Genomic DNA, 17,440 nt, shown 5'->3' on the forward strand with positions numbered 1-17,440 from the left:
CTGCACATTATCTGGAGCATTGCAAATTTGAGCTCTTTTGTCTTCTTATTGTCACCAACTCATTGTTATGAAAACACACTGAAACACAGCTTTATGATTTAGTAGAAATCATTACTTTTAGCTTATTGTATGCTTAACTGGTTTGAAGATAAAATTTTGAGGTGTGACTGAAGCGACTGACAAACCCTTGGAACAAGTATTATAATTATTATGAAGAATGTGTAAAAAATCAATTAACTAATATGTAAGTTTATATGATAAAGTTTAAATCTAATTTCTTCAAACCTTGCTATGGAGAGAATTATTAAGAGAAAACTGCTAACTTGAAACAGTAGCTTATGATTGGAAATTTACGTGGTTTAGTGACCATTAAATAATGTAATTTTAATGTACTTAAATCACAGTTAAGGTTTTAATCTTGGTATAAATAAAATGAGAGGTAAATAATAAAAAGGTAACAAAATTTGGTCCCACTTACAGCCAACTAGTTTAGCTTTAAACTGTAATTCACATAATTTTTGTTAGGTGCCTTTAAATTGCTATTTCTAATGTCTTCAACTAGGATTTAACTAACATGCTACAGATACTGTAAATGTTACATATTGGCTCCATTAATGTTTTGAGTCACTCCTGCTCAAAATCTCTTCCCATATTTGGAAGGTCCTGATTCAACTGAAAGAACAATGTCACTGAGCATACAAGTCTATGGCTTATTCAAGGACTAAGAATTTATCAGCCTTTATTTAAAATTAGGCAATTATTTTGGTCATTTATCAAACAAAAATATAAATCATTTAAAATGAGCAATAAGGTCATTTACTAGATTAAAACAGAAACATTGTTATAATTATAATACTATGTGGTCAAACCTAAAGGGAATACCTAAAATGACCATTATATGCATGAAGTCTTTTATAACCTAGCTGATATGAAAATGAATGCTATGGGGTTAAATTCCAGGCATAAATATAAACTCCAAGAACTTCTTTAAAACTTCCATGCATGTAAAACAGGACATGTTGGCTGATTTTAATTTATCCTGCTCAATTTGTTTTCTTATTTTTTATGACTTAGCATATAAACCTAGCCCTAACGTGATTTATTAATATCTGTTGTCTACTATGTATGCAAAAACAACATTTAACTGCTCCAGCAGCTCAGTGTGATTTTATTTGCAGTATTTTCTGTAGGTTGTAAAATGTTTTAGGGGTCAGACAAAAATGTGACATGAAAGATGTCACTTCAGGCTTTTAAAATTGTGGAGATGATTTGTGGATTTTATTTACCAAGAAAAATAATGAAAATAATAAGACATATTCTTACTTACAGCTGGAAGTCTAGTGGTGAAATGAAACTCTTGAATACAATATCTCTAAATAATTATCAGGATTCTCAGTGCTTAATACACAATTTTCCAGGCCATTCGGAGTGACACGCGCGCTTTGAAATGCATTAATATAATGTAAAGTACATTACTGTATATGTAATAGTTTTAGTATTCTACAGGAATGCTGTGAAATTGCCCTGTTTATCTTACTTAAAACAATTTAATAAAATTTGTAAATAGTTTTATTTTTGAGTGTTAAAACTACACTGTAATCTTAACTTTTTAAATATGGCTTTTAATTTTAATTCATGAAGTATACACAATCTTAACAAACATGATGATGCATTTAAATGCCCAGAAATCTGTATGATCAGTCTTCGGGTGAATTGTCCCTGCATTGTGAAGCAATTCTGTGTTTTGTAAACTCACCTGAAGATGGCAGCGTCAAAGCAGACACGCCATAGTATGTAAATGCTCCATTTTCAAATTTCAGCCCCTCTTTGCCAATCTCCACTTCAACGCGGCCCTGACAAGGAGCAAACAAGAAACATGCACACAATGAATGTGTGTGTGAATGGGTGAATGACTGAATGTAGTGTGAAGCGCTTTGGGGTCCTTAGGGACTAGAAAAGCGCTATACAAATGCAGGCCATTTACCATTTACCATTGTTTTTGGAAACAAGAGAAAACATATACAATAAACTCACAAGAATGTCCTTAAAATTATTCACACATGGACTTCCGGTGTCATGGTGGCGAGAGTAGCAGCATAAACAGGAGCTCCTGCATCGATAGCTAAAATAATCCGCAATTCAAGAATATAATTCATTAAAAGCGATTTTCCCTTTAAGAATAATGAGCGGAAATAAAAATAAGAAGGGACGAGCCCCAGGCCGAAGCTTAGAAACGCGACTTGAGAGTAAGACATATGAAACACGCTCCGAGCAAGAGGGCGAGAAGATGGCGGCGGAGGCCGCAACATCAGCGCTAGGCCCTCTCAGACAAGTGGTGGGTGAAGTAGTGGCGGAGGGCATGCAAGACCTTAAGGCAGAGATGAAGAAGGAGCTATCGCTCGTGAGAACAAGTTTGAAAGAGGACATGAAAGCCCAAATGAGCGAGTTAACACACGAGATAAATCAACAGGTTACCGCCGCCACAAGCAGGATCGAGGAGGTGGGGAAACATCTGGAAGAAATGGAAAGAAACATGGTAGGGAAGGAGAAATGGGACGCCATTGTTCAGCTGCTGCCAGAGGCAGCTCCAAGAGAAGGTTACGGATTTGGAGGGGCGCTCACGCCGTAATAACATACGGATATATGGCATCCCTGAGAACATAGAAGGCACCTCCATGCTAAGGTATGTGGAAAGCATGATGATATCGGAGTTGGGGGACGGTGTGGACTTGGGCAGCGAGAAGAACCTAGGGATAGAGAGAGCTCACCGGGCGCTGGGAGTGCGGCCGCCGCCGGGGGCGCCCCCTCGATCAACGGTGGTGCGCTTCTTAAAGTTCAATATTAAAGAACAAATCCTACGCGCTGCATGGAAGAAGCCTGTATATATAAAGGAGAAACGGATTTTCTTTGATCACGACTATGCCGAAAACATACAAATGAAGAGAAAAGAGTATGGCCCGGTTAAAAAAGTACTTAAAGAAAACGCCATCCGGTTCCAGACCCCGCTTGCTAAAATGCGGGTTCATTTTGACTCGGGAATGGTCCTATACAATAACGCGGAGGAAGCTGCGGCGGATCTAAGAAGACGCGGATACACGGTGGGACCGGTGGCCACAAGAAAGCCCAAAGGCATTACGGCGGAGATGATCAGCAGTATCCTACCGACGAGCGTGGTTGGGCCGCGACGCACCGGGAATACAGCTGATCTACGCGGGAGCGCACGGGAAAAGCTGAAGGTACGGAGGAGTAACACCTGCGCCCCGCCCGCCCCGTTTCGCTGTTAAGATGAACATAAGACCAACGGAACAACAGGTGCGCCGGGCTGCTGATCAATACAGGGGGATATATGGTTGGATGGCCTCCTCCCCTGGCCGTGATGGAATATGGCACGTCGATACCCCTTTGATCATAGAGTGGTGAGGGTCCGATGCAGGTGACTCACATGTTTTTTGTTTTTGTTTTTTAGTTTCCCTTTTTCTTTTAAAATAGGAAACGAGAGGGGCCCCACACTGTGGCATTTCCCCCAGACTGAGAGGAGAGAAAAAACCTCTCTTATGGAAGACCTGGTTTATTTGGTTAAGACAAGTTCTGTCTTTGTTCATGTGTGTTTATTATGTGTTCTGAGGGCTGGGAGTATTGTTATGTTGGTGCAGGAAAATAAGTTGGAAATATATAGAACATATGCGGTATTATAAGGTATTGTCTTTGAATGTAAATGGTATAAAGAATCCCATTAAGAGGAGTAAGATAGTTTCAAAGCTAAAAAGGGAAAAAATTGATATTGCATTTCTACAAGAAACGCATCTCTCAAAGGAAGAACATGAGAAGTGGAAGAGAATGGGATTCAAAAATATCTATTATGCCTCACATAGATCTGGCAAAAAAAGAGGAGTGGCCATTCTGATACCGAACAAGGTTGGTTTTGAGTTTACTGGAGAACATAAAGATAAAGAGGGAAGATTTGTGTTGGTGAAAGGGAAAATGGAACAGGAAGACGTCACGCTGTGTAATATATATGCACCCCCTGGTAGTAGTACAGGGTTCTTTAAGGAGATATTCAGTCTTATTGCCGCAGAAAGTGTTGGTACATGTATATGTGCAGGAGATTTTAATTTACTTCTCCATCCAAAATGGGATACAACTAGCCGAGACCGGAGGGGAACTAAATTAGAGAAACAAGTAAAAACAATGTTGTCTGAGTTGGGGCTTATAGATATATGGAGATATTTACACAAACATGAACGCAAATTTACATTTTATTCAGCGAGACATGATATGTACTCGAGGATTGATTATTTCTTTACTTTTAGTAAAGATCTCCACAGAGTGAAGGATTGTATAATAGGACAAAGAGATTTATCTGATCATTCGGGACTAACTATGAAGATTGGGTTTAAAGCTAGCCCCAAAAACACCTTATGGAGGCTTAACACAGGTCTGTTAAATAATGACTTGTTTAAAAGAGAAATGGGACAGGAGTTAAAAACATATTTAGAACTCAATGACAATGGAACAGTTAATCCTACGATTTTATGGGATGCGGCTAAGGCATACCTTAGGGGTAAAATTATTGCAAAATGTGCAGTCCTAAAGAAGGTCAGAGCAAAAAAGCTGTCAGATTTGCAGGAAAATTTGGGAAAATTGGAACAATTGCACACCGTTACAAGGTGCCCCCAGGTATTGGAGCAGATGAGGCTGGTTAAACAGGAGATCCACAAAATTTTAAGTGAGGAAATTGAAAAAAAAATTAAAATATAATAGACAACGGTGGTATGAGGCAGGACCCAAAGCTGCTAGGCTATTATCATGGAGACTCAGGAGGCAACAACAGGAGAACACTATTCATAAAGTTCGAAATTTAAAAACAAATAAGATAACTAATAAACTTGAAGAAATTCAGAGAGCATTTGAAGAATATTACACTGAGCTATACACACAACCGGACAAAGCAGATGAGCATAAGATTCAGAATTTCTTATCCAGCCTAGATCTACCATTTATAGGTAAGCAGCAGAATGAAAAACTCGTCAGAGAAATATCAGCAGAAGAGATTAACATTGGGATCTCAAAACTCAAGACTTTTAAAGCCCCAGGATGTGATGGATTTCCACCAGAGTGGTATAGGCAGATGAGGGAACCCTTAATCCCGCTACTAAAGGCCTCTTTTAATTACTCTCTGAGTGGGGGGCGCTCCCACCATCGTGGCAGGAGGCGTATATCTCTGTCATACCAAAAGCAGGGAAGGATAAAACTGACCCCAGAGGTTATAGACCTATTAGCGTGTTAAATATAGACTATAAACTATTTGCCGCGATTTTGGCTAGGAGGTTGAGTACATTGATGCCCACGCTGATAGAGGAGGATCAAACAGGCTTCATTGGTAACAGACAAACACACGATAATATCAGAAGGGCCATTCATACTATTGACCGGATACTTAAAGGGAAAACTGGAACAGTTCTCATTGGGCTTGATGCGGAAAAGGCATACGATACAGTCGGGTGGGAATTTCTGTTTCATGTGTTGAAGAGATTTGGGCTATGTGACAGGTTTATTCAGTGTATAAGAATGATTTATATGTCTCCAACAGCGAGGATCAAAGTTAATGGAAGCCTCTCAAATCGGATAACGCTACAACGTGGCTGCAGGCAGGGCTGCCCGTTGAGCCCACTGCTCTTCAACCTTTTCATTGAGCCATTGGCTCAATGTATCAGGGAAGATACTCGATTGGAGGGGGTTACAACGGGGAATGTGGAAAATAAAATTTGCTTGTATGCAGACGATGTGCTGGTAGCGCTAGGAAACCCGGAAGAGGGAATTCCTCTGCTTATGGAAATACTGGAAGAATATGGCAGACTGTCTGGTTATAGACTGAACATTCAAAAAACTCAAATCTTGACATTCTTCTTTAACCCCTCAAGACAATTGGTAGCAAGATATAGATTCGGATGGCATCAATCTCAAATGGAGTATTTGGGGATCCTGCTGACAAAAGACCCTGCATTGTTATATGAAGTTAATTATAATCGGGTGAACAAGAAGATATATGAAGATCTGGAGAGGTGGAGTCTGCTCCCCCTCGATCTGGGCAGCAGAGTTAGAGCGATAAAGATAAATATCCTCCCAAAGCTGCTATATTTGTTTGCAGCACTTCCAGTTGAGGTCCCAGCAAAACAATTTAGGGAGTGGGATATGCATTGCTCAAGATTCATATGGGGAAATAAAAGGCCGAGAGTGAAATATGCAACAATGCAGCTGCCTGGTGAGCGGGGGGGCATGGCTCTACCGTGCTTTGAGGATTACTATCTGGCAGCCCAGATCAGACCTCTAGTGTGCTGGTGTAACTCTAAGTTTGAGGCAAAATGGAAGGACATTGAGCTTTCTTTGATGGATTTCCCAATACAGTCTGTTCTGGGGTCTCTTGAGAGTTTGCCACAGGCATATCAGATGCAAAATTTATGTGTAAGTTTTTCCCTGAAAAAATGGGCAGATGTGATTAAAATTTTTGGTCTTAATAGGGAAATAGGGTTGCTGGGATGGCCAGCGCATCTCCCACGCTTCCTTCCAGCATTGTTAGACCATAAATTCAGGGAGTGGTCCAGGCATGGAATCACTGCGATCTGTAAGATAGTTAAGCATGGGGAGCTGATCAAATTTGAGGACATGTGTCAGATTTACGAGATCGGCAGGGAAGATTTTTATCGTTACCTGCAGGTTCGGAGCTTCTTCCGGAAGGAAATTAGAATGCTTGACGCAGATGCTAGTGGGGTGATCCAAATATTTATGGATGCTTATGGTGAGAACATTATAAGAGGTACTATAGGCAAAATATACAGAAGTTTTACAGCCATGAAAAAGACCTCAACAAGATATGTCAGTCATCGATGGGAAAAAGAAGCAGGTATAACTATCTCAGAGGAAGATTGGTTGCGGATGTGGAAGAATGTGTTGTCTACCACAAATTCTTTAACATGGCGAGATTTTGGATGGAAGAATTTAATTAGATTCTTCATCACACCAAAGCAGAAATCCAAAATAAGTGGTTCAGGCGCTTCATGCTGGAGGGAGTGCGGGGAGGTCACTGCAGGTTGCTTCCATGTCTTCTGGTCATGCCCTAAACTGAAGACCTTTTGGGAGGAGATTAAACAAATGGTGATGGATGTGCTGGAAGTAATACTGGACTTCTCCTTTAGTACCATGTACCTTGGGAATATCCCTGAGGATATAAATAACAGAGACTCATACTTACTGAAAATAATTATGGTTGCATGCAAAAAGGCAATTACTAAGTGTTGGTTACAGACAAGCCCCCCCACACGGAAGCTGGTCATAGACATTATTAACACAATTCATCATATGGAACTGATTACCCTCTCACTGCGGCTACAGAAGGAGAAAGGAGAGAGACTTTGGGAACGATGGGATCGTTATATGTCAAGAGACTAGAAACTGATACCTCTGTGATGCAGAGGGACAGCTGCGAATTTGTTTGAATGGGACATGCACCTGTGTAATATGTAATATGTGTAAGTAAAACAAGGCGTTGTGTATTTTGGAATATGCGAACATATGTGACTGTGTTGGTTTCCCTTGCCCTCTTTAGTTCTGTATGTAAAATAAGATGAAAATCAATAAAGAGAAAGTATTAAAAAAAATTATTCACACATGCAACTTCTACTGCTTTGCTTGTGTTACTTATATCCTTATTTCTGGATAATGTTTTCCACTGTCAGTGATTTTCAGGTTACGTCAGGCTAAAAGGCTGTATTTTACAGTCTTAAATTTGTACTTTTACTAATAAGTGCGGTTTTTTTTGTAATTGAAGTCTTTATTTGTTTTTAACATTTAACAACATGAAAACAAACAAAGTAACAAACAAAACAACAAGAGAAAAGAAACAATAAAGAAAAGAAAAGAGCTTCCAATCCCATGGTTAATTCACCTTTATATTTTGGGTCTATTTTCAATACCTACTAACTATCGGTACACCCGTAAAAAAAAAAAAAAAAAAAAAGGACAATAAAATCTAATTCTTAAGTCGTTCCATTACTGAGTGCCTACACAAACATACAATGCAGCAAGCATAAAATTTAACTAAAGATAATTGCCCTGACCAAATAAATTCCAGCCATCTCAGCCAAAAACATGTCCCCATGATTTGTCAAAACCCTCCCTATTATCATTAATCCTAGCAAAGAATTTTTCATACGACACCATTTTCAGCATATTTTCTTTCCACCTATTATATTCTGGAGGAGATGGTTCCTTCCATACACTGAGAATAACTCGAGCCGCTGCGATCACCCCCACCTTTATAACCACAAAGTCATATTTTGAAACCCCAGGTAACACCGACTGATCCCCTAATAAGCACAGTCTTGGTGACAGGGGTATCATCAAACCAATCCACCTTCCTATTTTATCCAATACTTTTTGCCAAAAGGGATAAACTTTCCCACATTCCCAAATAGCATGCATAAAGGTCCCTGGATCTGAACTACATTTCCAGCATACATTACTGGGACTGATTCCCATTCTATAAAGTTTGGACGGAGTGAAGTACCATCTGTGTATTAATTTATACTGAGTAAATTTACCCCTGACCTCTCTTATATATTTATCAGAGAATGACAAAATTCTGCGCCAGTCTTCTTTAGAAATTGCACAACCCAGATCTCTCTGCCATATAATCCTTAAGTTTTCACACATCTCTTTTTTTGGATTGTTAAACAGTTTGTAGAAAACAGCTGCCCTATGTGCCGTACTGGACAATTCTAAAAACTCCACCACCATATTTGAGCTTTGAGTAAATTTCCCTTTGGTAATACAATCCCTTATTTGTAAATATTTCCAAAAATTATTTTCTCTTATCAAACCATATTTTTGGGTTATTTCAACGAATGACATAAACACTCCCCCTGAGTAAAGATCACTTATCCCGTGTTTGCCTTTGACAAGCCATTCCTTCCAGAGCACAGTTTTTCGCCCAATCTGTACAGCAGTGTTGTTCCATAGCGAGGTATAAGGTTGTCTTAAATGAGATGCTCCACACATCTTGTGCACCTCTACCCAGACAGCTTTGGAATACCCGAGCACTGGGTTATTATGAAAGTCTTGTCCATTAGTTGCCGAGCCCTGTGAGAGAACATCCAAGGGTGTAAAAGGGCTCACTAGTTCCTGTTCGATCTTCATCCAGCTCAGCTCAGAGTCCGATCCTGTCCAGTGTTTGGCCAGTCTTGACATTTCAAAAGCTAAATTATACAACTTCACATTTGGGAGGGCCATTCCCCCAATGTCTTTAGAGGCCCACATTTTCTTTATATTCACTCTCGGCTTCTTGTTATTCCACAAAAAATCTTTAATTAACTTCTCAAATTGACTAAATATGTGTAAAGGAATTCGTACAGGTAACATCATGGAAACATAATTGAACTGTGGGGCCACCATCATTTTAATCACATAAATTTTACCCCATAGTGTAAGATTCAATTTACCCCATTTATCCAGATTTGTTTTTATCTTTAGGAGGAGAGGTTCCATATTTGAAAGCATAATATCCTCCAGTTTGGGTTTTAATACTATTCCTAAATACTTCATACCTGAAGGTAAGTACTTAGAATTGAATGGAGTAACGCATCTAGAATGACATGATGCTGATAATGGCATGCCTTCCGATTTGTCCCAGTTTATCTTATAACCTGACAACCCTGAAAATGACTCAACACATGTGAGTAGCGCTGGTAGAGACTGCATGGGATCCGTTAATACTGCTAAGATGTCATCAGCATATAGAAATAACTTGTGCTCCATACCCCCTGCATGAACACCTCTGACATCCCTGTTAGCTCGAATAGCCAAGGCCAGCGGTTCCAGAAATATTGTAAAAAGCAGCGGGGACAAAGAGCACCCCTGCCGGGTCCTGGACCTATTTTTAATAAAGCCAACCTGATCACCATTGATGATATCTGGTAATATTTGATCCAGGCGGGAGGCCAAAACCTTTGTCAAAATTTTGCAATCGACGCCCAAAAGGCTTACTGGCCGGTAATTTGCTGGGTCCGATAGATCCCTATCCTTTTTAGGAATAAGGGAGATCAGTGCTTCATTAAACGTACTTGGCAAGGAACCTATTTCTAATGCCTCAAGGTAAACTTTATGTAGGACTGGAGCTAAAATATCAATATATTTCTTATAATACTCAATCGGGAAGCCATCCAAGCCTGGCGATTTCCCATTCTTCATTGATGAGATCGCAGCTCTGACCTCTTCTTCAGTTATAGGCTCATCCAGTCTTTTTTTCTGTTCCCCAGAAAGAGTAGGTAATTGTAGACCTGAAAAAAAATGTCTTCACCTCCCCCTCATTAAGTGCACCAGCAGACTTATACAAATCTTGATAAAATGATTGGAAAATTGAATTTATTTCTTTCGATGAGGTTACCACTTGGCAGTCTTTCTTAATAATAGATATATTATTTAAATTATCTTGCTGCTTCAGTTGCCTTGCCAATAGTCTTCCATTCCTTTCGCCACCTTCATAAAATTTTGTTTTAAGCCTAAATAAGGCATATTATGCCTTTTTGTTATAAATGTCATTCAGCTGGTATTTTAATTTACATATAGTCTGGTATTTATAATTTGAGTATTGTCTCGCTAAATCCTTCTACAATTCTCGTATTTCTTTATCTAAGGTTTTTTCCCCGTTCTAGATCACTTTTCCTAACTTTTGTTGCGTATGCAATTATCTTTCCTCTTATATATGCTTTAGATGCTTCCAAACTGTGGCTACTTTATCTGTGGAACCCATATTGATTTCGAAGAAAATTTTAAGATCCTTTGTTAACTCCTCACTAAAACATTTGTTCTGCAACAACATCATGTTAAGCCTCCAGCGACCCCTCTTCGTTCTATCTGTGTTTAAATCAATTTGCAACTCTACTGTGGCATGATCACTAATGACAATGGCACCAATCTCACAGTCGACGACTGAATCGACCAGAGACTTTGATATTAAGGGGAAATCTATCCTCGAATATGTTTTATGACAATTGGAGTAAAATGTATATTCCCTTGAACTGGGATTAACTAACCTCCAAATGTCCACTAGGCAAAGATCCTCTGTCAGTAAATGAACAGCCTCTCTGTCCCTGGGTGTAGACGTACCCCTGGGTTTGCTCTTATCAATTATCCCATCCATCACCTGGTTGAAATCCCCAGCCAATATTACCTGCCCCTCATGATCCCCTATTATCTTGTTAATTTTGTGAAAAAAAAAAAAATCTGGCTCTGCTTTATTAGGTGCATAAATATTACACAAAACTGTTCAAACCCCATTAATTAAGGCCTCCAAGCAGATAATGCGCCCTTCTTTATCATTATATTTCTTCAGCAACACGAAGCTTAATTTTTTATTAATAAGGATCAAAACACCATTTCGTTTACTCGAATATGAACTATGAAAAATGGAGCCCACCCAGTCTCGTTTAAACTTTTTTGCCTCTTCTTCCCCAGCAATGTGGGATTCCTGAATAAACGCTATATCTGTATTTTTAGATTTTAAGTATGCTAGAACCTTCTTCCTCTTAATTGGGTCCCCACATCCGTTTATGTTCCACGATATTATTTTAGTATACCTGTTCATCGCTTTCTAATAGAAATGGGTTAAGGCACACCTTGTGCGCTTTACAACACAACACAAATATATAGGCATAGGCACTCAATATTACAAAACCCATCTGGTCCTATCAAACTAGCCGTCATTAAAAAAAACAAACAAACAAACCTGAACAAAACCAACACCCTTCTTTGCATAGCAAACCAAAACAACGTTGCTAAGCGCCCCCTCCCTCCCCTCCTACCCTCCTACCCAAGCCTAACTAACTTTAGCTTGAGACACCAAACTGTCCGTGGTCCGTGAGACACGCTAATCGTCCGATAGCAGCACCGCCGCCGCGGCCCCGTTGTGCCCATTTTTTTATTTGTTACCTTATTTTAAAATTCACATACACTTCTCCGATCTGTTACATCATGTCCCGCACTCCTCTAAGTCGACTCCTGCAGAAATTTCTCGGCCTCCTTTCCGTCTTTGAATGCTTTCTTTTGTCCGTTCCACGTAAAAATGAGTGTTGCAGGATACATCAGCCTATGCTTCACTTGTAGCTCTCGGAGACGCTTCTTGACCGGGTTGAATGCCTTCCTCTTCTCCGCCAGCTCCCTTGTAACATCTTCAAAGAAGGAAAGCTTGGCGCCTTGCCAATCGACTCCACGCTTCTCTCTGGCCACCCGTAGTACTTTCTCCCCAGCAGATGAACGTAGAAAGCGGACATGTATCACCCTGGGAGGCTCATTAGATTCCGGCATTGGTACAGGGGAACGATGGGCACGTTCAATTTCAAATTCACTTCCAGAAAGCTTAAGTGCTTTGGCCAGAATCTCCGTCACATATTTGTCCACGTTCCCGGGTGTCTCCACACCTTCTTTAAGTCCAATAATCCGTACATTGTTCCTCCTGCTACGGTTTTCAAGGTCCTCCACTCGTGACCACAACGCCTCCATCCTTTTCTGGAATTTGTCCACTTTTGCCTCGGTAAGCATGCTGGCATCTTCCATGTCTGAGGTACGTTGTTCCACCTCTCCTAACCTCACTTTTATATCTTCCACCGAATCTTTCAGTTCTTTAGTGGCTTCTTTAATAGTGGTGACATCTTTTGCTACGACCTGAAGAGTAGCGTTCATTTTCTTAATTTCCTCAAAAACATCCTTTTTGCTCTCGCTCCCTATACCTTCCTCAACTACTGCTGGAGAGGCGGCCTCAGATGCAGGTGTATTTTCGGGCGGTTCCGGAGCGAGGCTAATGCTAGCTTGCTTCTTCCTCGTGGTAGCTCCCTTAAAAAAAAAGTTTGCTTTGTTATTACCTGCCATTTTCCAAAGACGGTAATTCTTGAAAAACTTCAAAGTCAACAAAGGGTGTCCAATTTATGACTACAGCTGGAGTGTATGTTTCCAGGTTCAGAACATTAATCAACAGGCTTTAGGAGCGCCTCTAGTGTGCGGCCATCTTCCTCGGCGGTCCCACGTGACTCCAATAAGTGTGTTTTTGATCCCTTAAGTATTTTTTCCTGCTTATCTACTTTTTTTAGTGCAATGCCTGGCACAGTCAATATAAGTTGTACCTGTAATACATAATAGAAACTATACATAGTCACATATACACACACACACGTGTGCGTATGCGTGTGTGTATATGGGGGTGATCGTGGCTCAAGAGTTGGGAAGGTTGCCGGTTCGAGAGATTGATTCTCTCTCTCTCTCTCACACACACACACACACACACACACACACACACACACGGGGTGCAACGATACACAAAATTCCCGGTTCGATATTTTTTCGATACAAAAAAAAATGTTCATGCCTTTTTCATTTGTCATTTATTAAAATTATAAATATATATTTTAACTCAAAAGTACAGTTTTTAAATGTAATGTTGCTGAAACAAAGGGATAAAATAATAAATCTATCTGATCGAGAAATCACTCATCTTTGGAAAAGAGTTTATTACAGAGAAATGGCTCTTTCCAAAATAAAAGCTATACTATATGCTTCTTCTGGGCTATATTCTCAGCAGCATATTAAACATATCAGGTCCCCATAAGGAGAATCATGTGCTAACGGCTGTCTAAATGACTCGGGTAAAGTTTGTAGCATGCGTGCTTGTTGTTTTTGTCTACTTCCACTTGTCTTTGCACTAGGATGCTGTCGGAGTAAATGTGCAGTCATATTCGTTGTGTTCCCACTAGTGCTGTCAGCGTTAATCTCGTTGAAATGACGTTAACGCCACAACACGGCAAATCTCCGTTAACGAGCTACCGCTGATCGCCCCATGCGTGGGGCTGGACGGCGTCAACACATTAACGAGCTAACTGCGTTAACACACTAGTTCCCACCCATGTAATTGAGCATTGCGTGGCACATCCAACATACTGTTTTACATTAGTCCATGACGCGCTTACCTTCAGGGTCATACGTCACATGAAAACCAAAATAGTTCCAAACGCCGCATCTGAATGAGGGTGGGGGAGGTTCAATTTGCCATGTTGCAACCAGAGCTTAACTTCTGTCTCGCTAGCTTGCCCTGCACTCAGTGAATCTGCGTTCGACTACTCCGCCTAGGCTGCACCTTCGAGCGCAGATCCACTGAGCGCTCAACACAGACAGCATCGTCAGAAGGAAAGTTGATAAAATAAATTAAAAATTTTGTATTGTTCGATACATATGCGTACCGAACCGAAAGCACTGTATCGAACGGTTCAAGAGCTCGAGAACATGTGGAGGGTGAAGGTCATGGTGGTCCCAGTGGTAATCGGAGCACTAGGTGCAGTGACTCCCAAGCTAGGTGAGTGGCTCCAGCAGATCCCGGGAACAATAGCGGAGATCTCTGTCCAGAAGAGCGCAGTCCTAGGAACAGCTAAGATACTGCACAGGACCCTCAAGCTCCCAGGCCTCTGGTAGAGGACCCGAGCTTGAAGGATTGACTATATCTATATATATCTATACACACATATATATCTATACACACACACACACACACACACACACATAAATAAATAAATAAATGACAAACATGGTCTAAAATGTTCTAAAAGGTAATAATAATTATATCCAAAGGAAACAAGAAAAATATGCATGATATTATAAGAAGTATTTTGGTAAAATGTGGAAACGATCTCTTGGTTCCCCAGTTTTAAACTGTTATACTGAATCCTCACATTTAGTACAGGGCAATAGATGTACATGTGTAAAACTGGTGTCAATCTTCTCTCTACTTCAAGCAAGAAAGCAAAAAAATAAAGATATTAAGCTATTCTTTGAATTCACTTTACAGACTGACTTAAGCTACCAGTTTAACTTTGAAGTTGAATCTTCTGTGGTATAAACGTTCAAGCATATATTTGTTCCTGTCAGACAAAATTTGGTTTTGCTAAAAGTTTTTAAAAGTGTGGGTATATGAGCAAATACCTGCAGCAGAAGGATGAAATAGTCCACTGGGTGGTTGCGGGTGTAAAGATAGTGTGCTGGGCTCAGACGGTTGTTAGGGTCAAAGTGCACTTCCTGGTTGACACTGGGGTGACGGAGCAGGTGGAACAGGACCTTCTCAGATACACGTGCTGGGCTGAAGTGTTCCACTTCTACAGAGGCCAAAGGTCAAATAGGACAAGTGAACTCATTGTCTGGACAATAAATGCATTTACACAAGTTTAAGGCACTTGACGATTTCCGTTTTCCTTCTACCTTTACCATTTTGCAGTTTACAGTTTTTTCTGTTTTACCAAATCAAGCAGTACATTAGCTCAAGCATGCCACAAAGTCAAGCTAGGACAAATCACTTGATTTTAAAGTCATGCCTCACCATCTATGGATTTAGATGGTAAACCTAATGACAGGTATTGCTTTAAAGTTATCCTGCAGCTTTAGGCAGGCTATCTGCAAACTTTGCAACCCATATCCACCTCAGCTCCTCTCTGTCATACTGGACTGACTCAAAATGTGTCATATTTGTTGTTGATTATGAATCGGTCCTATGATGAGGCAGCATTTACGAGGAAGTGTGTGATTTCTTCCTTGTGCCTTCCACGTAATGTTTATTAATAGATGGAAATATCGTTTTAACCATGTCATATTTTGGGTTAACAATAGATTCTATTCTTTCACATCATGGGACCTACAGTGACTGCAACCGCACCTCCCATAGAAAGTCAATGGATAATTTGAAATGACCTGTCAGGTGGACACTTCCCTAAAGGGGCCCCAGAGCTTTTACCCCAAGTACTTTTTTCTGTATGGTGTTTGTACTTTTACTTAAGTATAGGATCTGAACACTTTTCTCTACCACTGGACGCAATGAAATTTGTTGAATATTGGCTGTAAATGGACTGGTTCTTATATAGCGCTTTTCTACTCTGAGCACTCAAAGTGCTTTACACAACAATAAAGTGGTGTTACTAGCTGTGACCAGTCGAGGCTCAATTCTTTGAATGCTTCAGTAGCTTTTGCCAAAGACATCAATACTGGACCTTAGGTCCAGAGTTGAGTCATGATATACAAGCCTGTTTTCAGACAGAGGAAAGATAAAGGTGAGAACTAATTAATCTACTATTAGTTGTTAGGGTCACTCTAATCATTTTTGCTGTGCTTACCAAGGCAATAATAATATGAGGAAGGGTTATGACTTAAACGTAGTCATGACTCATATGCAGCGTAGCTTCATGTTTAAAGGGAGTTCTTCCTTCCCATCAACTCAAGGAGCCGCTTACAGGGAATAGTCTATGATTGTTGGTGTTTGCTCAATAATACTGTAGTCTTGACCTTACAATCTAAAGTGGTTTGAAATGACTGGTTGTGAACTGACACTATTTGAATAACTGAAATAAGTAGTCTGGAAGGTTTCCTCTAGCATCTTTAAGTACACTGGCTGAACATTTTATTAGGTACACCTGTTCAGCTACTTAAACACAAATGTCTAGTCAGCTTTTTACATTACACCAACTCAACACATTTAAGCATGTTCACATGATCAAGATGACTTGTACAGTAAAAACAGAGCATCCGAATCGAGAAGAAAACTAAATTAAGTGACTTTGAATAGTTGTTGGTGCCAAATAGGCTGGGCTGGATATTTCAGAAACTGCAGCTATACTGTGTTTTTCCTCTCACAATCACCTCTAAGGTTCACAGAGAATTGTTCGAAAACAAGAAATGTCCAGATGGAAGCGTTTTTTTGGGTGATAAGACCATGTTGATGACAGAGCAAAATGGTCAGACTACCTCAAGTTAATAATAAAACAACAGTAACTCAAATAAGCACTCACTGGAACAAAGGTATGCAGAAGAGCATGTCTGAATGCACAACACATCAAACTTTCAAGCAGACGGGCTGCACCAGGAAAAGAGCACAGCGGGTGCCATGACGATAAGTTGGCCATACTCAAATAGCTGCCACAATTACCAGATCTTTTGAGGATCACAGATGTGCAGTGGACAAATCAAATGGTAACATGTCAACATTAATCAAAACCTCTTAAAAAATGTTTACAAACCTTGGTGAATCTGCCATGAAGACTGAGGATTTGAAGCTGTTATAGCTGCAAAGGCTGAGCCCACATCATTTTAAACCCTCTGGCTTAGAATGGGATGTCACTAGGGCTGCCACGATTAGTCGACTAGTCACGATTATGTCGACTATTAAAATCGTCGACGACTAATTTAATAGTCGACGCATCGTTTGAAGCTTTGTAAGATCACAAAGGACGCAGGAATGAGTAGTAGGATTTAAGAGTGTAATAACGGACTGAAACAGAAGATGGCAGCACTGCATGTACAAGGATGCCAGCTGCCGTTAAACCCCGAAGAAGAAGAAGCTGTGTCCCAGAATTCATAGCGCAGC

The 17,440-nt window shown here is 40.2% G+C and overlaps 1 protein-coding gene across 4 annotated transcripts in view; it reads right to left on the reverse strand.

Annotated features, from left to right (window-relative positions):
• The window catches only part of cnnm3 (cyclin and CBS domain divalent metal cation transport mediator 3), a 34,671-nt gene that overhangs the window by 10,668 nt on the left and 6,563 nt on the right, over positions 1 to 17,440 (reverse strand). For 2 of the 4 annotated variants that reach the window (XM_080872084.1, XM_080872085.1), the window contains exons 7-8: positions 15,016 to 15,185; positions 1,757 to 1,853 (exon numbers count right to left, since the gene is read on the reverse strand). In XM_080872084.1, coding sequence (XP_080728210.1) covers positions 1,757 to 1,853; positions 15,016 to 15,185 — 267 coding nt within the window. Of the gene's footprint in view, positions 1 to 1,756; positions 1,854 to 7,462; positions 12,883 to 15,015; positions 15,186 to 17,440 lie in introns of those variants that run through there. The other 2 variants (XM_080872083.1, XM_080872082.1) reach the window with 2 other exon arrangements.

This window comes from Rhamphochromis sp. 'chilingali' (genome assembly GCF_963969265.1).
Source record: "Rhamphochromis sp. 'chilingali' genome assembly, chromosome: 2".
NCBI classification, from domain to species: domain Eukaryota; kingdom Metazoa; phylum Chordata; class Actinopteri; order Cichliformes; family Cichlidae; genus Rhamphochromis; species Rhamphochromis sp. 'chilingali'.